The sequence below is a fragment of the Thamnophis elegans genome, chromosome 2, assembly GCF_009769535.1.
Source record: "Thamnophis elegans isolate rThaEle1 chromosome 2, rThaEle1.pri, whole genome shotgun sequence".
NCBI lineage: Eukaryota > Metazoa > Chordata > Lepidosauria > Squamata > Colubridae > Thamnophis > Thamnophis elegans.
The window spans coordinates 142,466,296-142,494,220 of NC_045542.1; the positions used below are offsets into that span (position 1 = coordinate 142,466,296).

The window sequence follows — 27,925 nt, forward strand, 5'->3', positions numbered from 1 at the left end:
CTTTGTAGTCGGCTCCACTTCTTTTGTAGTCGATGGTTGGAACCAGAAAAGCACACAAAAGCGCAGATGCTGGACCTGGTGGTTCTGGAGCAGTTCCTGGCCCTTCTGCCCCTGCAGATGGAGAGCTGGGTGCGGGAGTGTGGAGCAGAGACCAGCTCCCAGGCGGTGGCCCTGGTGGAAGGCTTCCTCCTGAGCCAGGCGGAGGAGAAGAAGGAGCAGGTTGAGTTGCAGGTGAAATATAAATCTTACCCCGGTATTTTTTTCCTTTGTCATAAGTCCAGCAGAGTTGGTAAAAAGTTCCTTTTTTACATTTAGATTTCAAACACGTAATTGAAATTCCTTTATATAGTTTATCAGGGTTAAGTAAGAGGATACATAATTTTATGAAATATTTATTTTAAATTATAATTTAATACAAATTTTAAACTCTTCAACCATATGTCTTCCTCTTGTTCAGGCATTATATTATACACAAACATCTTTTCCTTTGGATTTTGATGTCTTCTTACCAGATTTTCCTGTCATTCATACTATGTGGAGATGCTTCACTAATCTTTGTATAGTTTTCTTATCCATTCTAGAAGAAAGATTTTGCACAGCGATTTCTTTCTTACCTCCCAGACTAATTGATTGACACTGAGTGATTTGCAGTGGTGTTCACTTGGAAAGAAACCACTTCATGATTTGTGATGTCCATTAATTCTTTTCTGCTATTTCAAGTCCTTCGCAATGGAGATCAGAGATCCTGAGAGAAAGAGGCATTTGTCAAATCTCCCTCAAGACCTGCCTTTCAGGGGGATCCCTCAGGGAGATCCAAATCAGGACACCTCAGGAGGTAATATAAGGTCCTTCCACTCCTTTGATAAATTCTAACTTTCTCATCTTCTCTGTGTCGTCTTCTCTATAGCATAACTCCTCCCATCTTATGAATTATTCTTTTTGAAATTCTGTCTCCCTCACAGGGAAGAATAGAAGGAAGTTGACTCTTCGTTTTGGGGGAACAGAAACTAGGATTGAACCTCCAGTTCAGGTATGAGAAGAATATTCATTGACTAGATTTGTTTTTCCCCATTTCCATCAAGAAATCAGAGGATGTAGAGGGAGTACAGTCATAAGTGTGAAAAATGGCCATGTCACTTTTTTCACTGCTGTGTAATTTTGAACAGTCACTAAAAACTGTTATTAGCTGAGAACTACATATAGTGTCTTCCGTGGCACGACAAAACCGCGCTACGCAAAATAGCGGAGATTAAATCGCGTCGCTAAAGTCGCGACGTCATCACCGTGGGGACAACAGTGCGGCAACAGAAGGGCGTTCTACATACTTCGTTCTTTGCCTCCAAAGGTAGCCCCCCTCCTCCAGCTGACAGCGGCAGCGGGCACGGGGCAAAGCGGGCTGCCCAGCAGCAGCAGCCTGCGGGAAGGGTCCAGCACAGCCACGGGGGACAGCAGGAAGCCTGCGGGGGGCCGAGCAGGGCCGCCAACGCTGGCGGCGGAGGAGGATACAGCAACGGCGGCGGCGGCTGAGGCTCTCCCGGGGCCGGCGAAGCGGGCTTGCCCGGCAGAGGCAGCCCGCCCTCTTCTTCCTCAACAACATCTCCTTGGATGGGCGGCCGCCGCCACCGGGCAAGCCCGCTTCGCCGGCCCCGGGAGAGCCTCAGCCGACGCCGACGCCCGCCCTGCCTCTTCCTCCGGGGGATGCGCCGGCGGCGGAGGCCACCCGTCCAAGGAGATGTTGTTGAGGAAGAAGAGGGCAGCCTGCCTCTGCCGGGCAAGCCCATTTCGCCGGCCTGGGAGAGCCTCAGCCGCCGCCGCTGCCGCGTCCTCCTCCACTTCCAGCTGCCCCCCGTGGCTGAGCTGGACCCTTCCCGCGGGCTGCTGCTGCTGGGCAGCCCGCTTTGCCCCGTGCCCGCTGCCGCTGTCAGCTGGAGGAGGGCGGCTACCTTTGGAGGCAAAGAACGAAGCACGTAGAACGCCCTTCTGTCACCGCGCTGTTGTCGCGGCGGTAGGGTCGTTTTTTTCTTAGCGCTTCGGACGCCGCGGATTTGCCTCCGCACTTATGTCGGCGCGGATAAGGGCATCGCGGTTTTGTGGTGGAACCAGTGTCTTCTGCCATTTTGCCCTCTGCTTTCGGTTGGAGATTCTTTTTAGGAATTTTGAATTCTGCAATTTAAAAACTGCTGGACATGAAGGGGGTAGTTCCCTCCCTGCTGCCAGTGCTATTCCTGCATGTTTTGGAAGGGAAATAAATAAATAAATCCTGCGCGGGCAAGTCCTTCTTTCCCAAAGGGAAGGTGGTACTTCTCTGCGTTTCCCCCTCTTCCGCCGTGCAAGAGGCAGCACGCAAGTCCACTTTTGGTTTTCGATGTGCTGGCCACTCGCAGCAACTGGGACAGCTGCAGGGGGCACCTTCCCCCATTCTTTTCTCCTCTGCTTCAGCCCAGCCTAGCCCTCCATCCAGTAGCTAAGGATGAGGAGCTCACCCACCTCTGCGTGAGGCCTCCCATGGTGTGCATATCAAAACAAAGTGCTGTGAGTCCAGGCGTCCTTTCTGTTTGTTCCCACACCCTTTCTCTCTCTCGCCCTCTCTCTCCCTCCCTGGGGACTGTGTGGGGAGAGGGAAAGGCCATCAAGGGGACGCTGGCGAGACTCTCTTGCGGAAAGGATGAAGTATCCCTGCTGCCAGAGCCCAGAATTTTAAGGCAGAAAAGTGAAAAGGGGTCTCTGTGTGTATGTGAATTTCAAAGGCCCTGGAGAAAAAGAGCCAAGCTCTTCTGTTTGCTGTCTTAAGCGGGTGCTGAAGCCAACCCTGCGGGAAGCAATCTGCTTCTCCACGCAAAACCTCATGGGCTTTGCAGAACCACAGGGGAAGGGGAGCCTGGCCCTCCTCGCCCACCTCCAGGTGGGCAGCAAGAGCTGCATCTTCTCCCTTCCAGAACACGTCATGATGTGATGTGAATAACACCAGCGGTGGTGAAACACTTCCAAAAAAGGGGGCAACCAATGGGAAAGGCACACGGAATTGCAGTGCTTGGTTTTGATTTAGGCGCTGCTGCTAATTGGAAAGAATGGCTTTTACCCTTTGGTTTTTGCATGCCATGTTATCTGAGAGATCTCATGGAGAGGCGGGCGAGACCCTCGTCCTTCGATGTGCGGCTTCTCTCCCCTGTTTCTCCTGTGCTTTACCCTACCCTTGCGCTCTATCACCCTCCGAAGAGGGAGGCTAAGTTTCAAAGAGGATGGGAGGGCTGGGACAAATCTGAAAGAAACAGACACTTCCTCCATACCGGGTTTCACTGAACAAGCTCAGGGAGCATATGGGGAAGAGGCAGCCCTCAAGCTACTGTCCCCCTTTTCCCTACTATTCCTTCCTTCTAAGGTGAGCGTTGAAAAGCCCCATTGCACCGCCTATATTTGCTTGCGCAGTGTGTGGCAGAGCTGGAGGGCTAGGTTGAACGGTGGGGGCCAAAAGTGCACGGGTTGTGGCGTGTCATCATCACCCCGCCCTACCACTTGGCTTCACTCGCCTCGCAGAGGAGCCAGCAGCAGCTAGAGGTGTGGGGGTGGGTGGGGAAGGCATGTGATTTGGCCCGCAGCAGCTGGCAAGCAAAGACGGACAGAGTGGCCAAGAGTCCACACAGCGTATTTGATAGGCCAGATCACCTACCTTTCCCACCATCGCCGCGCCTCTGCCAGTGCCACTGCTGTGAGGCGAGGCAAGTGGTGGGCCGGGGGTGGCCGCCAGGGTGTAGCACCTGCATTCTCGGCCCCCAGTGTCCAGCCTGGTCCTCCAGCTCCACTGCACACTGTGCCCAAGCAAAGACAGACGGTGGGACGGATCGCATGCCACCCCCTGCCCCCACCCAGGCTGCACTTGCTTCCAGACACCATCTGGCCCTGCGCACGTGCTTGCCACCTCTGATGATGGCCCTGCCCACTGCCCCACTGACGACACACTGACTTTGGACTTATTTTGGGGCGTAGGGCTTATATTATGAGCAGCATGAAAAGTCATGCTAGCTCTTTTTTAAAAATTATTTTTATTATAAACACTTATACACATTGACAAATACATAGACAACACTTACAAGTAACATTGGAACTTCCCTTTCCTTCTTACAGCAGATATTGTTGAATTTTTACAAATATTTTCCCCCTCTCAATCCATCTCTGTACATTTTCCCACTTACCATCCTATTACTTCTTACTGTTTTGTTTATCAGTCTATGTTTGGTTATTTATATCAGACAGTCTTTATTGCTCTTCTACGAATAAATACCTTTTTCTACTTCTGCAAATTCTACTTTTCCTACCTTCTTATCACTAATTCCCACTTCTTCTACAATACAAACTATATTTTTTAGATTCTTACTTACTATTTCTGTCATCTAGCAATTTGTATCATTTTTCCAAAATTAGATAGTATTCTGTTTCCTTTCTCAGGTACAGTATAGGTGATACCTTGCTCAATAGTAGTAACTGTGAGAGGAATCTTGGAGTCCTAGTGGACAACCATTTAAATATGAGCCAGCAGTGTGCAGCAGCTGCCAAAAAGCCAACACAGTTCTAGGCTGCATAAACAGAGGGATAGAATCAAGATCACATGAAGTGTTAGTACCACTTTATAATGCCTTTGTAAGGCCACACTTGGAATACTGCATTCAGTTTTGGTCGCCATGATGTAGAAAAGATGTGGAGACTCTAGAAAGTGCAGAGAAGAGCAACAAAGATGATTAGGGGACTGGAGACTAAAACATATGAAGAACGGTTGCAAGAACTGGGTATGTCTAGTTTAATGAAAAGAAGGACTAGGGAAGATATGATAGCAGTGTTCCAATATCTCAGGGGTTGCCACAAAAAGAGGGAGTCAAACTATTCTCCAAAGCACCTGAGGACAGGACAAGAAGCAATGGGTGGAAACTAATCAAGGAGAGAAGCAACTTAGAACTGAGGATAAATTTCCTGACAGTTAGAACAATTAATCAGTGGAACAGCTTGTCTCCATATGTTGTGAATGTCACAATATGCAGTCGTTAAAAAGATGTGGTTAGCCATTTGAAATGCTATAGGGGCTTCCTGGCTAGGCTGAGGGTTAGACTAGAAGATCTCCAATGTCCCTTCCAACTCTGCTTTTGTATTGTATTGTAACTCATTTCATAAAACACTACAAAAATCCTTTCGCCTACAGACACACTTCTGAAGGGTTGGTATCACTGATTGGTGAGTTTTCTCTCAAGACCCTGAAGGCCTTTTAATTATGGGTGGATATATTGATCGAGAAGGAAGAGTATTTTGATGATGACTGAGTGGATGTTTGTTAGATCAATTGATCCAGAAGGAAACAAGGCTTATTTAAGCTAAATTGCACTGAAAGTCCTACAGAATCATTCAAGTTGATAAAACCTGCCTAAAATCTTTCTTTAGTCAAATGCTCCTTATTCTTTCTATTTTCTCATTTAAACCACAGATCCTTACTAAGTATATCACTTAGTGCATAGCTTTGTTTTGGAAATTTTTAAACAAATGGAAAGATCTTGCAGTTCTTCCTTGGTTTGTTCTGTATTTTTTCCCCTTTCAGGAGGATCTTCTGCCCTTTGAGGAGGTGGCTGTTTATTTCTCCGAGGAGGAGTGGCCTCAACTGGATCCTGACCAAAAAGCTCTGCATTGGGAAGTCATGCTGGAGAATTATAAGAATGTGGCCTCTCTTGGTAAGGGTTTCCCACTCTCCAGTCACAGAGTTCAGGAAGACCTTTTGTAGTTAGATGCCATTAGCTAGTTCTTATGAAAACGTTTCTAACTTGATCTCTTCTCTTCAGAGGCAGAAGGGAAAGTTATGTTTTTCTAGTGCTCCTAGGAAGGAAATAGGTCTATGGCATTTTGCTTACCGTAGATGTATCCTATCCAATGTGTTTTTATATTTAGTGACAAAGCAATTCCTTAGTTTGAGGTAATGCCAAACTCCATCAGACAGATTTAAACTATTTTGGCCCAGATGCTTCCATATCATTCAGTAATATGACTTAATGTTTTTTAAAGCTTTTATTCTCATCAATAGAGATATTATCATTTCTATACCATGCCATTATTAGGATACAATTATGCAGTATATATTAGAATTTGGCACAATACCTGAACGCAAGGAATATGACTTCGGACAGAGTGATATTTTCCCCCAAACTTTCTCTCACTTTCATTTCTCTTTCCCTTTCAAGGTGTTGATAAGAATTACAATGAAGACTCTGCAGAACCAATCAAAGTGTTTAGACAAGGAGATGTAATGGAGAAATCTCCAATTCAAACAGAATTCCAAAGGCAGGAGAGAAACCTATCAAATAACTGGAATAGCAAAAGCTCAACTACTTTGATTGTTGCTCAGATGCAGGACTTTATTGATCAACAAGAAAAACTAAAAAAGAAATATATTGAGAAAGGTGTAAGAATCTTCAGAGAGACATTAAATGTAAATGGACCCTGCGCATCACAAGCCAAAGGAGGAGCCAATATATGCAAAGAAAAAAGAAAAAGTTACAGTTGCATATTCACACGTTCTCAAGAAAATGGGAGTCTTGAATCACAGAAGAGTTTTCACATGGGAGAGGAGTCAAATGAAAGCAATGGACATGGAAACAAGACTGTTAATAAAAGGATATACACAATGGAGAAATGCATGGAGTGTGGAAACAGCTTCAGCACAAGCAGTAAACTTACAAGGCATCAAAGGATCCACACAGGGGAGAAGCCATATAAATGCACGGAGTGTGGAAAGGACTTCAGAACAAGCAGTGAACTTACATCCCATCAAAGGATCCACACAGGGGAGAAGCCATATAAATGCATGAAGTGTGGAAAGGACTTCAGAACAAGCAGTGAACTTACATCCCATGAAAGGATCCACACAGGGGAGAAGCCATATAAATGCATGGAGTGTGGAAAGGGCTTCAGAAACAGCAGTGATCTTACATTCCATCAAAGGATCCATACAGGGGAGAAGCCATATAAATGCATGGTGTGTGGAAAGGGCCTTAGCCGAAAGGCTCACCTTATTACCCATCAAAGGATCCACACAGGGGAGAAGCCATATAAATGCATGGAGTGTGGAAAGGGCTTCAGCACAAGCAGTAAACTTACAAAGCATCAAAGGATCCACACAGGGGAGAAGCCATATAAATGCATGGAGTGTGGAAAGGGCTTCAGAGACGGCAGACATCTTACAAGCCATCAAAGGATCCACACAGGGGAGAAGCCATATAAATGCACGGAGTGTGGAAAGGGCTTCAGAGATGGCAGATATATAACACGCCATCAAAGGATCCACACAGGGGAGAAGCCATATAAATGCATGGAGTGTGGAAAGGACTTCAGAACAAGCAGTGAACTTACATCCCATCAAAGGATCCACACAGGGGAGAAGCCATATAAATGCATGGAGTGTGGAAAGGACTTCAGAACAAGCAGTGAACTTACATCCCATGAAAGGATCCACACAGGGGAGAAGCCATATAAATGCATGGAGTGTGGAAAGGGCTTCAGAAACAGCAGTGCTCTTACATCCCATCAAAGGATCCACACAGGGGAGAAGCCATATAAATGCATGGAGTGTGGAAAGGGCCTTAGCCGAAAGGCTCACCTTATTACCCATCAAAGGATCCACACAGGGGAGAAGCCATATAAATGCATGGAGTGTGGAAAGGGCTTCAGAAAAAGCAGTGATCTTACAAGCCATCAAAGGATCCACACAGGGGAGAAGCCATATAAATGCATGGAGTGTGGAAAGGGCTTCAGAAACAGCAGTGATCTTACAAGCCATCAAAGGATCCACACGGGAGAAGCCATATAAATGCATGGAGTGTGGAAAGGACTTCCAAAAAAGCAGTAAACTTACATCCCATCAAAAGATCCACACAGGGGAGAAGCCATATAAATGCATGGAGTGTGGAAAGGGCCTTAGCCGAAAGGCTCACCTTATTACCCATCAAAGGATCCACACAGGGGAGAAGACATATAAATGCATGGAGTGTGGAAAGGGCTTCAGAAACAGCAGTGATCTTACAAGCCATCAAAGGATCCACACGGGAGAAGCCATATAAATGCATGGAGTGTGGAAAGGGCTTCAGAAACAGGAATGATCTTACATGCCATCAGAGGATCCATACCGGGGAGAAGCCATATAAATGCATGGAGTGTGGAAAGGGCCTTAGCCGAAAGGCTCACCTTATTACCCATCAAAGGATCCACACAGGGGAGAAGCCATATAAATGCATGGAGTGTGGAAAGGGCTTCAGAGACAGCAGTGATCTTACAAGCCATCAAAGGATCCACACAGGGGAGAAGCCATATAAATGCATGGAGTGTGGAAAGGGCTTCAGAACAACGAAAGATCGTGCAACCCATCAAAGGATCCACACGGGAGAAGCCATATAAATGCACGGAGTGTGGAAAGGACTTTAGCCAAAACATTCACCTTATTATCCATCAAAGGATCCACACAGGGGAGAAGCCATATAAATGCATGGAGTGTGGAAAGGGCTTCAGAGACAGCAGTGATCTTACAAGCCATCAAAGGATCCACACAGGGGAGAAGCCATATAAATGCATGGAGTGTGGAAAGGACTTCCGAAAAAGCAGTAAACTTACATCCCATCAAAGGATCCACACAGGGGAGAAGCCATATAAATGCATGGAGTGTGGAAAGGGCTTCAGAGCAACGAAAGATCGTGCAACCCATCAAAGGATCCACACAGGGGAAAAGCCATATAAATGCATGGAGTGTGGAAAGGGCTTCAGAAACAGCAGTGCTCTTACATCCCATCAAAGGATCCACACAGGGGAGAAGCCATATAAATGCATGGAGTGTGGAAAGGGCCTTAGCCGAAAGGCTCACCTTATTACCCATCAAAGGATCCACACAGGGGAGAAGCCATATAAATGCATGGAGTGTGGAAAGGGCTTCAGAAAAAGCAGTGATCTTACAAGCCATCAAAGGATCCACACAGGGGAGAAGCCATTTAAATGCATGGAGTGTGGAAAGGGCTTCAGAACAACGAAAGATCGTGCAACCCATCAAAGGATCCACACAGGGGAGAAGCCATATAAATGCGCGGAGTGTGGAAAGGACTTTAGCCAAAACATTCACCTTATTACCCATCAAAGGATCCACACAGGGGAGAAGCCATATAAATGCATGGAGTGTGGAAAGGGCTTCAGAGACAGCAGTGATCTTACAAGCCATCAAAGGATCCACACGGGAGAAGCCATATAATTGCATGGAGTGTGGAAAGGACTTCCAAAAAAGCAGTAAACTTACATCCCATCAAAAGATCCACACAGGGGAGAAGCCATATAAATGCATGGAGTGTGGAAAGGGCCTTAGCCGAAAGGCTCACCTTATTACCCATCAAAGGATCCACACAGGGGAGAAGACATATAAATGCATGGAGTGTGGAAAGGGCTTCAGAAACAGCAGTGATCTTACAAGCCATCAAAGGATCCACACGGGAGAAGCCATATAAATGCATGGAGTGTGGAAAGGACTTCCAAAAAAGCAGTAAACTTACATCCCATCAAAAGATCCACACAGGGGAGAAGCCATATAAATGCATGGAGTGTGGAAAGGGCCTTAGCCGAAAGGCTCACCTTATTACCCATCAAAGGATCCACACAGGGGAGAAGCCATATAAATGCATGGAGTGTGGAAAGGGCTTCAGAGACAGCAGTGATCTTACAAGCCATCAAAGGATCCACACAGGGGAGAAGCCATATAAATGCATGGAGTGTGGAAAGGGCTTCAGAACAACGAAAGATCGTGCAACCCATCAAAGGATCCACACGGGAGAAGCCATATAAATGCATGGAGTGTGGAAAGGACTTCCAAAAAAGCAGTAAACTTACATCCCATCAAAAGATCCACACAGGGGAGAAGCCATATAAATGCATGGAGTGTGGAAAGGGCCTTAGCCGAAAGGCTCACCTTATTACCCATCAAAGGATCCACACAGGGGAGAAGCCATATAAATGCATGGAGTGTGGAAAGGGCTTCAGAACAAGAAAGATCGTGCAACCCATCAAAGGATCCACACGGGAGAAGCCATATAAATGCACGGAGTGTGGAAAGGACTTTAGCCAAAACATTCACCTTATTATCCATCAAAGGATCCACACAGGGGAGAAGCCATATAAATGCATGGAGTGTGGAAAGGGCTTCAGAGACAGCAGTGATCTTACAAGCCATCAAAGGATCCACACAGGGGAGAAGCCATATAAATGCATGGAGTGTGGAAAGGACTTCCGAAAAAGCAGTAAACTTACATCCCATCAAAGGATCCACACAGGGGAGAAGCCATATAAATGCATGGAGTGTGGAAAGGGCTTCAGAGCAACGAAAGATCGTGCAACCCATCAAAGGATCCACACAGGGGAAAAGCCATATAAATGCATGGAGTGTGGAAAGGACTTTAGCCAAAACATTCACCTTATTACCCATCAAAGGATCCACACAGGGGAGAAGCCATATAAATGCATGGAGTGTAGAAAGGGCTTCAGAACAAGCAGTAATCTTACATGCAATCAAAGGATCCATACAGGGGAGAAACTATATAAATGCATGGAGTGTGGAAAGGACTTTAGCCAAAACATTCACCTTATTACCCATCAAAGGATCCACACAGGGGAAAAGCCATATAAATGCATGGAGTGTAGAAAGGGCTTCAGAACAAGCAGTAATCTTACATGCAATCAAAGGATCCATACAGGGGAGAAACCATATAAATGCATGGAGTGTGGAAAGGGCTTTATCCAAAACGGTAACCTTATTACCCATCAAAGGATGCACACAGGGGAGAAGCCCTATAAATGCATGGAGTTTGGAAAGGGCTTCAGAACAAGCAGTGAACTTACATCCCATCAAAGGATCCACACAGGGGAGAAGCCATATAAATGCATGGAGTGTGGAAAGGACTTCAAAAGTAGCTCTCATCTTACCTGTCATCAAAGCATCCACACGGGAGAAACCACATAAATGTATGGAGTGTGGAATGATCTTCGTAACAAACAGTAAACTTACATCGCATCAACGGATCCACACGGGCGAAGCCATATAGATGCATGAAGTGTGGAAAAGACTTCAGAATACTCAGTGAACTTACATCCCATCAAAGAATGCATACAAGTGAGAAACCATATAAATGCATGTAGTATTGAAAGAGCTTCAGAACACCCCATAGTCTTTTTTCCCATAACACGATTCATAGACTGGAGAATCCCCAATACAAAGATACATTTGGATGAGAATGTATGCTAATCATTGATTTAATGAGTTCTACTGTATGTATTTTTTATTTTTTATGATTTATACATTTTTGAATGTATCTGTATATACAGTATATAAGAATGTCAAAGTGGTGGCTCACAAGCTGGTTGTGTCACATGGAGGATACGCCCACCCCAGCTCTGCTAATAGGGAAACTGTTGCAATAGGTCACGTGACGGCCATGTGACACATGGAGTTTGAAATCCGTGGTATATACGTTCATTTTAATTTATTTTTTTAAATTAGCTTCCTGTTTCCTGTTTCCCAACTTACCCATAGAGGTAAGCCAGAAGGGATAAGACCTGTCAGCAGTGTCAAATAATTATCTAGAAGAAAAACAAGTATTATGTGTAGGATTGATGAATAACGGAGAAGCTATGGTTGAAAGATAGAAAGTGGATAAGAGAAACAAGGAGATAACAAGAGAGTCCATGGGAAGACTGTAATTTAATTATATAATAACCAAGGAAATTTAATAGTTGAAAGTTGCAGTTATGGTGAGAAGCTTACTTGGGTTTCAACCAAGGTTTAAAAACGTTTCTGCCCCTTGTTCTTTCCCAGTTTTCTTTTGTCCTGCTGTGTAGTTTTATGTCTCCCAGGTTTGTTTCACCTCCCTCCCTGAACACAGAGGAGTTGCTTCTGATGGATTTCCTCTTCACCTTTATGCAGCCTATGTTCTGAGAGGTTGCAATTAGCTAAAAAGTGGTGAGCAAGAAACGGATGGACTAAGTTTTCTTCTTCTCTCTGTGTGATTCTCTGTAATTTACAGATTAAAGTTTTCCTCTTTATTCCTGTAGCTATTTACAAAAAGAAACTCCTTAAGAGTGTCTAAGCTCTTAAAGTAGTAGAATACTCTTTGAATATTCAAAACGGAAGGTTTCTTCTTTTCAGCCATACAATTAGAGGTATGCAATACCCTCAATCCAGCCACACTCTTGCCCCAGGTGGATACTGAATTGCACCATGATTGTGTACAGGTAGATACACAGGTAGATTTTATGACATACTGTGTAGTAGGCAAAGATCTCTATTCTGCTATCTCCAAGCTGTAGCCCCTTGCCTGATTTGTGTCCGAAATAATCAAAAATTAGACAGTGCCCACCCCTATGAGTCCAACTTAACAGCAACTACCCAGGGAAAATTTGAGAAATAGACTTCAAATAGAAAGCAAGGTTTTAAGTATATTTTGGGGACTAGAATATACCTTCACAGGATGGCCTGAGGCTTTTGCTTGCAGGACAAATAAAGATCATGAAGTCGTAAACATCCTATTGGAAGAAATTATTTCTAGGTTTGGGCTGCCAAATAATATATCATTTGATTGTGACCCATATTTCATAGCTAAATCTGTGCGAACAGTTAAACATCACTTGGAAGCTTTACTCAGCCTACCACTTGGGAATTCTTCCTATGGAAAAATTGTAATGATTTACAAAAACAACAGCTAGCTAAGCTATGCCAGGAGGCTCACCTGTCCTCACCGCAAACTTTGCCACTCACGTTGTTGGGGCTTCACATTGCACTTTGAAAGCAAATAGGCTTGAGCCTCTTTGAGGCCCTTTTTGGGCGACCACATCCCTCCTTAAAGGCAGAGGAGAGGTCCATCCCACTGGTGGGAGTACTGACCTTGTACCAATATGTAAGACAACTTGCTGCGGTTATGAATTTTCTTTCTGCAGGACTAGATCGTCTAGTGCATCCATTTCAGCCTGCAGACTGGATACTTGTAAAGACGTGGGGACCAACAATCTCCTTGGATCAGCAGTGGAAGGGACCGTTTCAAGTGCTTCAGACCACCTATACAGTACTAAAAGTGGAAGGCCTGGCATCTTGGATAGATCACTTCCAGAGTGAAGAAATACCCACGATCTGCCCTTCCTGATTCTTGGACTACACAGCCTGTGACTTTCTCAGTAGAAGAACTGGGACTTAAGTTATTGTTCTGGAATCAAAAGCTTCCAGAACCATAGTTGTGTGAGAGCAGAACTGTGATCTCCCATAGGTGTTTTCTCAATTAGAACATTTCCACAAAAGGTATTTGTGGCTACCCACACTAGAATTAGGAGTTACCCAATAATTACCACTAGCTGATTAGTGCATCTCTGTATGTGAAGGCTAAGATATTAAGACAAATAGACTTAACAACTGTCGGGATGAGACCATATGATTTGTTATGTGTCTGTGTTCTTCAAACCCACCTATATTATGCCCACTTTACCTGAAAGAAAGATTGGAAACCATAGGAATCTTGAACAATTCCGAAAGTACTTGAAGAATACCAACCCCTTACTTTGTTCCATGAGCTCTGGTCCCTCAATAATGCTTTGTATCATATACAAGCAGTGGAGGAAATCCTGGCTAATGAGACTGGGGAGTTTCTATTGCTGCAGCAAAAGAACAAGAAGCCATTCCGACAATGACAGTTCAGAATAGAATGGCTCTCGATATGATATTGGCATCATAAGGAGATGTGTGTGCACTACTTAGACAATGTTGTGTGCATATTCTGGACAAATTGGAGGAATTCCACGGCTGAACTACACACATTGCAAAGATAGCTGCAAACCCCCTCCCCCCATGGATGAATGGAAAGACTAGTGGCATTGACTGACAGGATGGTTCACTGATTTAACCTAATAATGACCCTGGCAGGCATAGTCATTGTTTTCATAAATCACCTGTTCTGCATTACAATGCTGTCTGTTTGCCTTTCCACCTATAAGCAAACTACAGGGTCTCCCAGTAAGCAGACATTGATGTTGGGTGAATCTTGGAAAATTAAATCATTTTCAGATTCAAAGTGGGGGAATGATGGGCTGGCTGCTAAAGGAAGGTCATGGCTAAGGTGACCAGATTTTCAGATTGGTAAAGAGGGACACCTTTGACCGGGGGGAGGGGGGGTGCGTCTTGATTAAAAATTTTATTCGGAGCAACAAAAAATTTCATACAACGTAAAAATAGTATTGTAATATTTTTTTATTTCAACATAACTACAATTTACAAATATAAATTGTAACTGTTGCCAAACATCAAAATTTTGATCCCGTGACCATGAGGATGCTGCAACGATCGCTAAGTGTGAAAATGGTCGCTAAGTCTGAAAAATGGTCATCAGTCATTTTTTTCAATGCCATTGTAACTTTGGTCACTATACTATCTTTCTTGCCACAGTTCTTAAGTGAATAACTGCAGCTGATAAATTAGTAGCATAAGTGAATCTGGTTTCCCCATTTGACTTTGTGAAAAGGTCACAAAAGAGGCAGTTACATGACCCCAGGACACTGAAACCATCATAAATACGAATCTGATGCCAAACATCAAAATTTTGATCGCGTGACTATGAGGATGCTGCAATGGTCACTAAGTGTGAAAATGGTCGCTAAGTGTGAAAAATGGTCATCTGTCACTTTTTTCAATGCCATTGTAACTTTGGTCACTAAGCCCATTATACCACCTTTCTTGCCACAGTTCTTAAGTGAATAACTGCAGCTGGTATTTTGTATTTTGGATAGAATCTTTTTTTAAATAGTCTAAGACAATTTTAAAAAAGAATCCACACAGAATAAATTGAAGTAAAATATTTCAAAGTATTGTGCATAGAATTTTTAAAAATGGTTTCACTTCAATTTATTTTGGATAGAATCTTTTTTTAAATAGTCTAAGACAATTTAAAAAAAGAATCCACACAGAATAAAACTAATTTAAAAAATCCTATGCACAATAAATAACATATTATTGTAAAATACATTAAAAAAATAAAAGAAAAAACCCCAGCTCACTTACCAGCAGGCACAAGTGAGCACTCCAAGTCAATACAGAATGATGCAGATGTTAATACAAAGAACTGAGCAAATTAAAATGGTGAAATTAGTCCTAGGGAAATATTTTTCAAAGAAACTTTACCACTATTTTTTCCACACGAGCCAACCTCCAACCTCCGTGCCTCTCCCCTCCGGAAAATCCAGGAAGGAACACTTGCGATTTCTCTAGCCAAGTATTTCCTGGAGCTCTATGGTACCAGGTCATTCCCGTAGGCCGCCCGGAGTTACCTGTGTGTAAGGTGGGCTGCCCTATGCATTTGCGTATGTGCGCTGGAGAGAGAGTGAAAAAGAGAGGGAGAAATAATTATATTAATTAGATAGATCAGTCTTTCTCCACCTTGGAGACTTGAAAGTGTGTGGACTTCAACTCCCAGAAAGGGAGTTGGGAGAAAGGGAGAAAGGAGGAGAGAATGAAAGGAAGATGGAAAGAAGAAAGAGGTAAGGAGAGGAGGATGGAAAGGAGAGAAAGAGGGGGAGAGAGGGTAGAAAGGGGAAGAGGAAGAGCAGGAGTAGCAGAAAGGTAAGGGAAGAAGGAAGGGAAAGGAGAGCAGGAAGGAAGAAAGTAGAGAAGGGAGGGAGAAAAGAAAGGGAAAATAAGGTGGTGTTATAACAGGAGGAAGGGATAGTAAACAAAGCAACCCAAACTGTATATTATAACCTATTAAATGAAATAATAAATGTATAAGAATGATAAATGTTAAAACACTTGTAACCAAATGACATGCTATATGTGATGATGGGTTTTTTTCTTTTTGTTTTGTTTTGTTTTTATTGTTGTGGGTATGTGTCGTCTATGTAACAAAAAAAATAAAAAAAGTTGATAGGCAAGAGGAAGGAGGAAGGAAGGAAAAAAGAAAAAGAGGGAGAGAGGAAAGAAGAAAAGATGGAACTAGAAAGGAAAGAAGGGAGGGAGGGAGGAAAGGGGAAGACAGGGAAAGAGCAGAAAGACAGAGAAGGTGAAGGTAGATAGGCAGAAGGAAGGAAGAAGGAAGAAATAGGAAAGGAGGGAAGGAGGAAGGAACAGAAGCGAAGAAATGGAAAGAGCAGAAAGACAGAGAAGGTAGATAGGCAAAAGAAATGAAGCTGAAAGAATGGAAGGAGGAAGGAAGAGAAAAAAGGAGGAAGGGAGTGAGTGAGGAAAGAAGAGAGGATGGAAGGAGAAAGGAAGGAAGAGATAGCTAATCAAGCCCCCCCCCCCCCCCCGGGTAAAGGGCGTCCCTCTTTTCCAATCTGAAAATCTGGTCACCTTACTTTAAATACAAAATTCTTTAGTAAATTATAACATTGTCCAAAGGAGGTTGAGAAGGCTTCCTGGCTTTCTCAAGAGAGCCCCCTCCTGGCCCTGCATGGGAAATGCACCATCTCTCCTTTTTCCAGGAATACCTTCCATGCACAGAAAACCCATCCGAGGCTCCCTCTGCAAAGAGAAAGGAACCGCATGCGCTTCAGCGTTGAGCCGCTGTTGCAGGTTGGGAAGGCAGTGACGTCAATAAGTCTTGCCTTTCTAGCTGCTGGACTCTCTCTCTTTAACCCTTTAAGCTTCGCAGGCAGTTAAAAAGGCTGCAAAGACGTTTTGAAGGAAAGAGGTGGCAAAGGTAGGTGTTTGTGTGTGTGTGTGTGTGAGAGAGAGAGACTGTGCGTGTGCATATATATACCAAGTCAATCCTAGGAGCGGGAGACCCCAGATTCCCATGTTTCTCTGCCGCCCTTTTCCATGGTGATAACAAAGGAGAGCTCCAGGAGATGCATGCTGCCCTCAGGAAGAATTCCAGATCCCAGAAAGGAAAGGGAGCGCCCCATTTCGTGAGAATAGCTCCTGCATAGGGGAGAGGGGGAGCTTGTATGGCAAAACTCAAGCAGGAAGTAAAAACAACTTTTAATTCTCACTCTGTGCTGGATGACACTAAACTCAGCTTGGGGCCTTTTGCAACTCAATTTGTTTGAGGAAGGTAGTCAATCACGTCATCGTATTGAGCTGTGTGCATTTAATCCTTTATATTTCATAGGAACTGAACGCCTGGATTTGATTGACCTGTTTGTGCTTAGGACACATTGTGTGAACCTGACCCCCGGTGTGAAGGGAGAAAGAGAAATGGACCAGGGTCAAAGGATTGGCACCTCATTTTTTGTGAACTGAATTTTCATGCTTTGGGCTTTTGTATGTTGTATGTTGTGTGTACTCTGCTTATAGGTAAACGTAGAGCTATATTTTTAAAATGCAAGTCTTTCCCTTTGAGTAAAAAGAAATTTAAATTATCCAAAATGCCCAATATGGTGGGTCATGCAAAATATTTTTAAAAGAAGGATAAAGTTTATTCCTCAGTTATTTTTACTAGGTATATGTACTGACTTTACAGTGGTAGAGACTAATTTGATTCTGCACCTGATAACTGCAGCAAGACTGTTGGTGGCGCAATATTGGAAGAAGGAAGACTTGCCTACAATCCAAGAATGGACATTGAAAGTAACAAACTTAGCCGAGATGGCTAAAATATCGGCATATCTCAAAGATCATTCAAATGAGAGATATAAACGAGACTGGAAAAAATGGATTGACTATATACAAAATAAATACGGGACTAAGAAATTCCAGTAAGCCTATGCTTAAGATCAGAAATGATTTAAACTGTTAAAAGTTAGTTCAGTAAGAAGAAGCTGAGGTCAATGTAGAATGTCATTAACTTCTTTATTTCTTTTTTCTCAATAGATTTTAGACTGTGTTAGTTAAAAATCCATACCGTGTACGGGTTCTGGGAAGTCGGGGGGGGGAGGAGGAGGGGGGATGGGAGGGAGGGAGGGGCACACACAAAAAAATTGTACTTCAATGTCTTAATGATTGACAAATGATGAAATATTTGTGTTTTTTTTTAAAGAAATAAAATAAAAATTACCACTTTTATAAGAAAATTGCAAAATTGAGGCCATTTGTTGATCTTCATGTAGAGAAAAAAATGATCCCTTTGGCAAGGAGGGCTTAATGGCTTAATGGCTTGTTCTGGTATTCCCATGGCTAAATGAACATTGCTATGAATTAAAAAAGCATTTGGAGATACACAGGTTTCATTGCACCCATTTGGAATTGTGTTACAGGACAGAGAGAGAATGGCTTGCCTTCCTTTAGCAAGTGAGGGAATTGGAAAAGACCCTTCCGATGCCCAGTCTGGAATCCATGGGGAGATCTGGGCAAGAAATGGGCAGAAGATGCTGGAAGAAGGAACCATCGTTTCACAAATTCAGGCTTTGAATTTCAGGAGCATCCAATATCAGGAGGATGAGGGTCCCCGAGGACTTTGTAGTCGGCTCCACTTCTTTTGTAGTCGATGGTTGGGACCAGAAAAGCACACAAAAGCGCAGATGCTGGACCTGGTGGTTCTGGAGCAGTTCCTGGCCCTTCTGCCCCTGCAGATGGAGAGCTGGGTGCGGGAGTGTGGAGCAGAGACCAGCTCCCAGGCGGTGGCCCTGGTGGAAGGCTTCCTCCTGAGCCAAGCGGAGGAGAAGAAGGAGCAGGTTGAGTTGCCGGTGAGAGGACTTCTTCTTGGGCCTGAATATAATAATATGTTCAGATTTTTGTATCAAATTTTTGTAGGTTTATTAAGATATAAAATGCAAGAAAATGAAAATAGTAGGAAAGGGGGAAAGGAAGTGAAAGAAGTGTAGGGTAAATGGGGAAAAAGAAAATCATTGAAAATCTGAATCTTTTAGCACAGTCGAATAAATGGTAACATTACAAGTTCAATGTCTTACATTTACATACTTAATATGTACTAGCAAATTCTATATAACAACAAACTTATGTAATCAACAAAACTCAATCAAAGTTTCAATACAAAACCCAGCATTGGTTCCAAAGTAGAAGCAAGATTGGCTTGGTCTTTTCTTTAACTAAAGCAGTTAATTTTTCAATCTCTTCCATCGGTTTTCCCAACGACTTCTCCTTTGTGGCTATTAAAATATCCGTCCGCTTTGCAAAGAGCATCCTTTCTGCTCTCAACATATATAACAGCAAAGTTATATATGTAGTTTCCATCCCTTTTTCTATTAAACCTAAAAGAAAAGTCTCTGGTTTGATTTTCAGGCCCTCTTTGAGAATCTTCTGCAGTACAATATAAATCTTATCCCAGTATTTCTTTGTTTTGTTACAAGTCCCGCAGAGTAGGTAAAAAGTTACTTTTTTATATTTACATTTCAAACGTGTATTTGAAATTCCTTTGCGATTTGAAAAATCTTTGGCAGTTTATCAGGTGTTAAGCATAGGTACGCACCATTTCATGATGTGTAATGTCCATTAATTCTTTTTTTCCTGCATCCTATTTCAAGTCCTTCGCAATGGAGCTCAGAGATCCTGAGACAAAGAGGCATCTGTCAAATCTCCCTCAAGAATTGTCTTTCAGGGGGATCCCTGAGGAAGATCCAATTCAGGACACCTCAGGAGGTAATATAAGGTCCTTCCACTCCTTTGATAAATCCTAACTTTCTCATCTTCTCTGTGTCCTCTCCTCTATAGCAAACCTCCTCCCATTTTATTAATTATGCCTTTTGAAATTCTGTCTCCCTCACAGGGAATCATAGAAGGAAGTCGACTCTTTGTTTAGAGGGAGCGGAAACCATGATTGAACCTCCAACTCAGGTATGAGAATAACTTTGATTTACTAGTTTTCTATTTTTCCCCCTCAGGAAATCAGCTGTTGTACATATTATAGGTAGTCTTTGACTTAGGGCCACAATTGAGCCTAAATTCTTTGTTGTTAAGTGACACATTTGTTGCCCCATTTTACGACCTTTCTTGCCACAGGTGTTAAGTGAAGTGCTGAAGTTAGGTTGTTGTTAAGTGGCTTCCCTAATGACTTTGCTTGTCAAAGGTTCACAAAAGGGGATCACATGACCCTGGGACCCTGCATCTGTCATAAATGTGAGTCAGTTTGATCATGTGCCCATGGGGATGCTGGAACAGTCATAGGTATGAAAAACAGGCATAAGTCATTTTTGTCACTGTCGTTGTAAATCCCTAAACCTGTTGTATGTTGAGGACAACCTGTACTGTCTCCTGCCATTTTCCCCTTTTCTTTTGGTTGGATATTCCTTTTAGGATTTTTTTTAAGACTAAAACTTTAAAAACAAAATTCTTTTTGCTAATTATTCTCCCAACTTTTCAATAAATAATGTTTTACAGAATTCTTTATATTAGTCATGATGTCTGCAGCTTGTCCTTGAAAAACTGTACAAAAGAGATAGTTTGCATCCATCAAACAAATTGATTACTTGGCATTAAATTCACAGATTCTCTGGATAAACATTTAAACTAAACAATGAGGACAGAGAATTAATTGATACAGAACATTTCTGTCCCCAACAATCTAAAATTAATAGATTAATATAGTGCATATAACATAGATGTTTGTGTGGTTAAGAATATCAACCTTGCTGTCAAGCAAAATCAAGCATTTAATTGTGAGTGCCATACAATCTGCAATCAAACAGGTGGTGAGAAAGTAGGGGAAGACAGACACAACACAGGTTATGTAGACAGTAATCACAAGGTCAGTCAAAATGGACGCTAATGTGTATACACCAATGCACAGAGTATGCACTTGTATACTGTTGCTCTTTAATTCCGGTGTAAAAATAGGACAAGCTGAATATATTAATAGATAGTAGAAATACACTGAAGGGAGGAATAGAGGGATAGAAGAAAGAGGGGTAGAGAGGGTGGGAGAGAGGATTGGAGGGAGGGTGAGAAGGAAGGGAGGAGTGTACCGGGAGAGAGGAGTGGTAGAGGGGGAGGGGAAGTAGTGTAGAGGGGAATGATGGAGGGAAGATGGAAAGTTGGAGGGGGGCGAAAGAAAGGGTGTATGGAGGGTTGAAGAGGTACATTGGGTTTCTATTTTGGGGGGTATTATTGACAAGAGGAATGGCTGTGTTTATTGTTTAATGTTATATGGCCCCGGTTCTGCACAGTATATATGTGACTGTACGAAAATGAAAATGTAAAATAAAAACACATTTACACACAAAAAAAAGTAATGGTGGATTTTAACTACCCTGACATCCTGGGAGACAAACTGCATCAAGTGGAAGGTCAAACAGATTCTTGATAAACCTATCAAGAGAACTTTGTTTCCCAACAAGTAGAGAAGGGAGTCAATCAGATTGGTCTTAATTCTCACTAACAGTGATGAAATGATAGAAGGAATCTTGTGGGGGAGTGATAATACAATACTGGAATTCCACATTATGCGAGCAATAGAACAAAGTCTTTGATGTTAAAAGAGCTAACTTCAATAAACTTAGAGATAGTTTGGGAATTATTCCATGGATGAGAATCTTCAAGAGAAAACAACTCAAGAAGCTTGGGAAATTTTGAGAAGTGAGATTATAAAAGCCTAGTCTAGCACAAAACCAATGAAGAAGAAAAATAACAGCTCTCAAAAGAAATCAGCATGTCTGCATAAAGAACTCTGATAAATTAAAAGACAAAAAGGACAAGTAAAAAAAAGGGAAAGAGGGGCACATAACTAAGGCAAAGATGAAGTGAGGAAAGCTAATGAAGTAATGTTTGTTACAAAAAAAGTGTCTTTCAACATGTTAAACCTAAAAAGAAGTCAAGGACACAATTGATCCTTTGGTGGCAGAAAGTGGGAAGAAGGTGACAAGCACAGGGAGAAAGCAGAACTACTTAACTCATGTTTTTCATCCGCCTTTACACAAAGGCAAAAAACATTCCAGCTTATCAAAAGCAGCACCACAAAAAACAGATTAGGAACACAAGTTAAAATAAGTGAGCACCTGTCCACCCTAGATGAGAAGACCAATAAAGCTGATTAGGGGACTGGAGGCTAAAGCATATAAAGAACGGTTGCTGGAATTTGGTATGTCTTTTTTAATGAAAAGAAGGACTAGGGGTGACATGACAGTATAGAGTTTCCTGCCTAAGCAGGAGGTTGGAGTAGAAGACCTCCAAGGTCCCTTCCAACTAAACTATTCTAACCTATCCTACCCTACCCTACCCTACCCTACCCCCTATCCTAAACGGTGCCCCTTTTGTAATTATTTGAGTTGAATTTGTGCTAAGAACCTGAAAAATATTTCAATATTCAAAGTAGCAAATTTCCATTTTTCCAATGCTTCATTTACAATCATTAATAAGAAAAATACATGGTTAATAGTTAAGATTATTCAAATACCAGGCTAGTCGAAATATAGAAACGTCTGCAAGTAAAAAGTGTTTTGAAAGAATAATTAGCCAAGGCCCTATTAGCTTAGAACAGTGATGGCGAAACTATGGCACGCGTGCCACAGGTGGCACGCAGAACCATTTGTCAGGGTACGCGAGGCACTGCCCTGTCAACTGACCACTGCGCATGCCTGCGCCAGTCAGCTGTTCACCCTTTTTTAAAGCCGTTTTTCACCCTCCCCAGGCTCCAGAGGCTTTATAGGAGCCTGAGGAGGGCGAAAAGAGCCTCCCCCGCCCTCCAGAGGCCCCCCAGAGACTTCATCAGCTTCCCTAAAGCTTCCAGAGAGCAAAAAAACCTGCCCTACAGGCAAACCGGAAGTTTGGGAACAGACTTCCGGTTTGCTCAGAGGTTTTGACTGCTCCGGAGTCTTCGGGGAAGCCTCCTGAAGATCCCTCAAGCCTTCGGAGCACTCAAAACGACCTTCCGAGCAAACCAGAAGTCACTCCCGGCTTGCTTGGAGGTTCATTTTGACTGCTCCGGAGGCTTCCTGAAGGTCTCTGAAGCCTCCGGAGGGCTTCCAGGGGGTGGGGGAGGCTGTTTTCACCCTCCCCAGGCTCCTATAAAGCCTCTGGAGCCTGGGGAGGGCAAAAAAGCATGGAAAATGGGGGGGAGTGCCTGTAGTGCACGCATGCGCACTGGGGGGGTGCGCATTGCATTATGGCTCTGGCACGCCTGCACACGACCTCCCCTGCGCTCCCCCCACTTACAGCACGCGAGCCAAAAAATGTTTGCCATCGCTGGCTTAGAAAATAATTTCTTCTGACTTGTGCCTGGATTTGGAGGCCAAACAATCCAGCTTTGCACAGGCTAAGAATTGTCTTCAATGGAAAACATTCTTCATTTTCTTATTTACTGTCCAGCCAATGGCTCAGACTACTAGCAGCTTCCTTACAATCTGAGGAGGAGCAGAGTCTCTTGGTATTGATGGCGCACCACACAGACCCCTGGTTGAGCTCTCCCAGCACTTTCATGAAGGTGTTGAGGATGAACAGGATAGGTCCATTATTAAATTCATGTATTTTCTTATCTTTATCTTCTATATCTTCATTCTCCCCTTTAATTTTGGGGGCTCCAACCCTATCATCTTCTGCTGTGAGGAAGACTAGTCTTTCCAGCTTCTTCTCAATTCTCCCATATCCTTCCAATAGATTTTGAATTCCAGCCAAGATATTTTGGAATGTTAAGGTTTCCTCATCTAAGTATTGACCCATGTTTCCAAAACAGAAGAGAGAAAGAAAAAAAAAAACCCAATAATGACTGCCAGTCTAGTCTTCCAGGCTTCTCTTAGCTTTTATTTTATTTAAGTTGACTTAAACACAAGTTCTTTTATGCTCTTCAAAAGGGAAGGGTTCTGTTCCCCCCTTTCTTTCCTTCCTTCCTTCCTTCCTTCCTTCCTTCCTTCCTTCCTTCCTTCCTTCCTTCCTTCCTTCCCTCCTTCCTCCCTCTCTCTCTCTCTCTCTCTCTCTCTCTCTTTCTTTCTTTCTTTCTTTCTTTCTTTCTTTCTTTCTTTCTCTGCCAAAATAGTTCTCAGAGGCACCTGTGAAAAGAGTTGGTGCCCTTGGTTTTTTATCAGTTTCTGTAAACAAGTTGCAAACCCTTCAGCTTCAGAGTTAGTAAAGTTAAATAAAGAAAGAGATGTGTTGTTTCAGAAAAAAAAAAACCTTCGACTGGCAGTTAATTTTCACCTTCTGTAGGAAACAAAGTTCTTTAGATTGCTTTTAGTGTGATTTAATAACAAATAGTAGGAAGAACTGTTAAAATAAAAAGGAAGGTTTTAATCCAGAATAAAATAAGCAACAAGAAGCAGGAGGGGAAAAAAAATCAATCCGTTCACTTTAAGAGGAGAAATGGAGAATGTGACGAACATTTCAATCCACAAAAAATAGTTACAATGGCAAAGGGAAAAAAAACCATTTCCACAGCGATCCCATTAGGATTATTTTCGCAGCTCAATTCTTTTGTTTAAGTATCAATTTGGCTTTAAGGAAATATTTCTTTTTTTGTGTGTGTGTGTTTAAATGTTTTATTCGTTTTTCATATTCAATTTTGTACGTTCACTTATATACTGAATATTTGCAATAATAATAATAATATAATAATAAAAAAAAAGAAAAACCCCAACCTAAACACAACTCATCATAAACCCAACCTATCACTTTCATACACCCCTTCTTCTCCCCCTCCAACTTTCCTTTCTCCCTCCAATGATCACCCCCCTTACTTCCCTTTCCCCTCCTATCTTCCTTTCTCGTCTTCCTCACCCTCTTTCCCCTCTCATCCTCCTTACATTCCCCTCTTCCTCCCTCCTTACTTCTCCCTCTTCCTTCCCTCTACTTCTCACTTTGGTGCATTTCTCTATTCCTAAAAAAAAGAAAAAGAAAAAAAAAGAGAAAAATAAAAAGAAAAGATAAGGATCAACAGTATACAAGTGTATTCTTCTTATTCTATATATTGAAACTATATCTCCACCCACCCACCCACCCCCAATGAACCCCCCTCCCTAATCCCCTCCGACTTCCCAGGTCCCACACCCGGCACAGTTCAGTACCATTCACCTTCTAAAATATCTTATTAACAATAATAATGAAAATAAAATAAAAAGAACACTCCGAAGAAGAAGAAAAAAAACAACGAAAAAATAAATAAAAAAAAATTTAAAAAAATCTTTTGCATTATGCTCAGCCTCCCATCATTCTTAAAAATTTAAACAGTATAAATCATTCCATTTATATTTTGTCCTCGTCCCTTACTTCTTTGATATTTACCCCCTTCTTCCTGTAGACTCTCCAGATAGCCTTCTTTACCTTATATTCAAATATTAGTTTATACAAAAATCAATTTATCTTCAAATACACAACAGTCTAGTCATACTTTCGCTACTCATCTTCCTACCCTTCGTTTCTCATCTCCATTCCTCCCAAGCCCAAATTCCATAAGATTAGGATCTCGCTCTTCACTTTAAGATCCTGAGCTTTTTATATTATACTTCAAGCATGTAAATCCATAAGATGTGTGCCCAAAATCCCTACCACTTCATTCAATCCCAAGATCCCTTCATCAGTATCCCGCTCCACCTTCCCTTCTGCCCCACTCCTCCCGACTCCATTCATCCCAAACTGCAATTCAAATAAATCTTAGTCCCCACTTTCTTCACAGAAAACAATTCATGCGCAGTTTGGATTGAGATTCAAATAAGTCTTATAAAAGTCCCGTATAATATCTATCCAAAATAAGCGGTGCTTCTTTCCATTCCCCATCGGTACACAGTTTTACCATTTCATACCAGACAGAAATCCTAAAATTTTGATCAGTCCAAAAGCTTAGAAAGTATTTTAAAGACATCGGTGGATCTATATTCTTTACTCTTCTGCCCTTTCGGAAAGAGAAGGCAACCCTCTGCCTTATAACCACGTGTCCCGCTGCTTTGAAAATATAATTAAATCCTCAGTTTCCGCTCTTCTGCCTCTCCAGTAGGGGGAGAACAACTCTCTCCTTCTTGTAACCAAGTGAATTGCTGCTTATCTTTCCTTCACCTTGTCCTTCCGCATTTCCGAGTGAGTCAGGAAGCCCCGCCTTCAGAGTTTTATAATAAAAGTCCCGAGCTTCCGAAACAGAATTAATACTAAATCTTTGATTTTCGAGTGTAACTGTGATTCCAACTGGAGCTTCCCATTTATACTGTATTTGACGATTTCTAAGTTCTTGGGTTAAGAAAGTATAGTCTCTCCTTGCTTGCAGCATCTGGGGCGGGATTTCTTTAAAGACAAACAAATCATGGCCATCGATTCGGAGCCTGTTGTTATAAAACTTTTGGATGATCGCATTTCTGGATTCTCTTGTGAAAAAGTATATAATTATGTCTCTTGGAAGCTGTCGTTGTTCTGCTACACACGAATTCTGGCGATAGATTTTTCGAATATTCCAATCAAAGTTGAATCCCGGACCTCCCACCGCTTGGCTAAAAGCTTCTACAAACGTCTGTTTCAAGTTCTCTCCTTTCTTTTCGGGCAGTCCTCTGACTCCTATTGCAGACGCCTTTCTATTATAATTTATCATTATAAGTTGTGTTTGAGTATCTCTAATCTCTTGTTGTAATGCTTGGATGTTTGAAGTCAAATTAAAATTTGCCTCCTCCAAAGTTTCCAGTTTAGTCTCCATTTCTTCGATATAATCTATGAAAGTAGACATAACTTCAAACATATCCATCTTTATTTGGGCAATTTTAGTCTGTATTTTGTCGCATAAATCCAGCACAAATTCTTTGATTTCTTGTTTAAAGTCATTGAGTATTTGAAAAAAAAGCTCCTGTGTCAAGGAATCTCCAGTAGGTGGTGTAGGAGGCAAAGGCAGCGAGTTACTAACAAGTTCTTTAAGCACATGCGGGGGGGATTTTTTTGCCTGCTTAGCCCTGGGAGGCATTATAAATAAAAGCAGAGAATAAACAGATAAACAGTGTCTTCACTTGGTCAGTTCTCAATAAATTATTTGTAGATTTTGCTTGTTAATGAGTAGCAGTCTCCGGGGAGATAAAGCCAGTTAATTACGTCGTCAATCACCAACACAGTAAAAACGCCATTTTGTAACCCGGTTGAACAAAGAAGTTTCAAAGGAAAAACAAGGCTGGTGTTTAGATAGTTATAAAAAAAAAAAACATCACAGGAGTAAGACCCGCTCGTGTTAGCCTTAAGTTGCTTTAAGCAATTTATCATTGTCCTGAGGGGGGGGATCGCCTGTCTAGGGCCGCAAAAAGGCAGCTGCGAGGAACTGGCTGGAGATAAGAGCTCAGTTACGCTGGATCTCTTCTCCGTTCGCAGCCCAAAAAAAAAGAAAAAGGGCTGTGAACTACGAATAAATCCTAGCACCTGAGCTTCTGCCTGCCCCTTTCTGCCAGAAAGGGGTGATATCTATTGATCTTAATTAGATATACAGACCAGAATTCTGAGAGGGGCTCCGTTGAGCTCCTTCGGCGACAGGTCCTCCCCCAGGAAGTCAGTGCCTTTGTCAAGGAAATATTTCTTATAGTCTTTAGCAAAATAGAAAAAATACCTCACCAATGGACTCACTTTCTCTTTTCACTTCCTTCCTCCCAGAGTGTCCTGACTTCATCAGCCTAGGGCTGCCTGTTCACCGCGGGCTTGAAGCACTTCCCTTGGGTTTAACAGGGATTTTGCGATATCCCTGAGACCAGCAAGACTTTGTCTTCCTGATCACCGTCCTGTTGAGACGGTTTAGACGGTTTAGAGACCGTCCTCTAAACAGGACGGTTTAGGTGTCAGTGGACCCCCCAGCGGCAAAAGTGTCAACAGTGGTCTCAGAGTGTTGAGAGGCTCCTGCTTCCAGAATGAATAGTATTTTGATGAGGGTTTGCTGGCTGTTTGGTAGATCAGTTGATCCAGAAGAAAACAGGGCTAATTTAACCTGAATGGCACTGAAAGTCCTACAGAATGCTTTAGTCAAATGCTTTTTGTTCTGTCAATTTTGTCATCTAAACCACAGATCCTTACTAAACATAGCCATTTATCCTTTTTTAAAAATAATTTATTTTTTATTTTCAAAACAAACACAAC

General features: G+C 42.6%; 1 protein-coding gene across 1 annotated transcript in view; it reads left to right on the plus strand.

Annotated features, from left to right (window-relative positions):
- The window catches only part of LOC116502701, a 227,695-nt gene that overhangs the window by 194,368 nt on the left and 5,402 nt on the right, over positions 1-27,925 (plus strand). Inside the window, 7 exon segments of the mRNA XM_032208604.1 lie at positions 6,662-7,818; positions 7,820-8,071; positions 8,073-8,408; positions 8,410-9,246; positions 9,248-9,496; positions 9,498-9,830; positions 9,832-10,883. Of these exon segments, the coding sequence (XP_032064495.1) occupies positions 6,662-7,818; positions 7,820-8,071; positions 8,073-8,408; positions 8,410-9,246; positions 9,248-9,496; positions 9,498-9,830; positions 9,832-10,883 (4,216 nt within the window).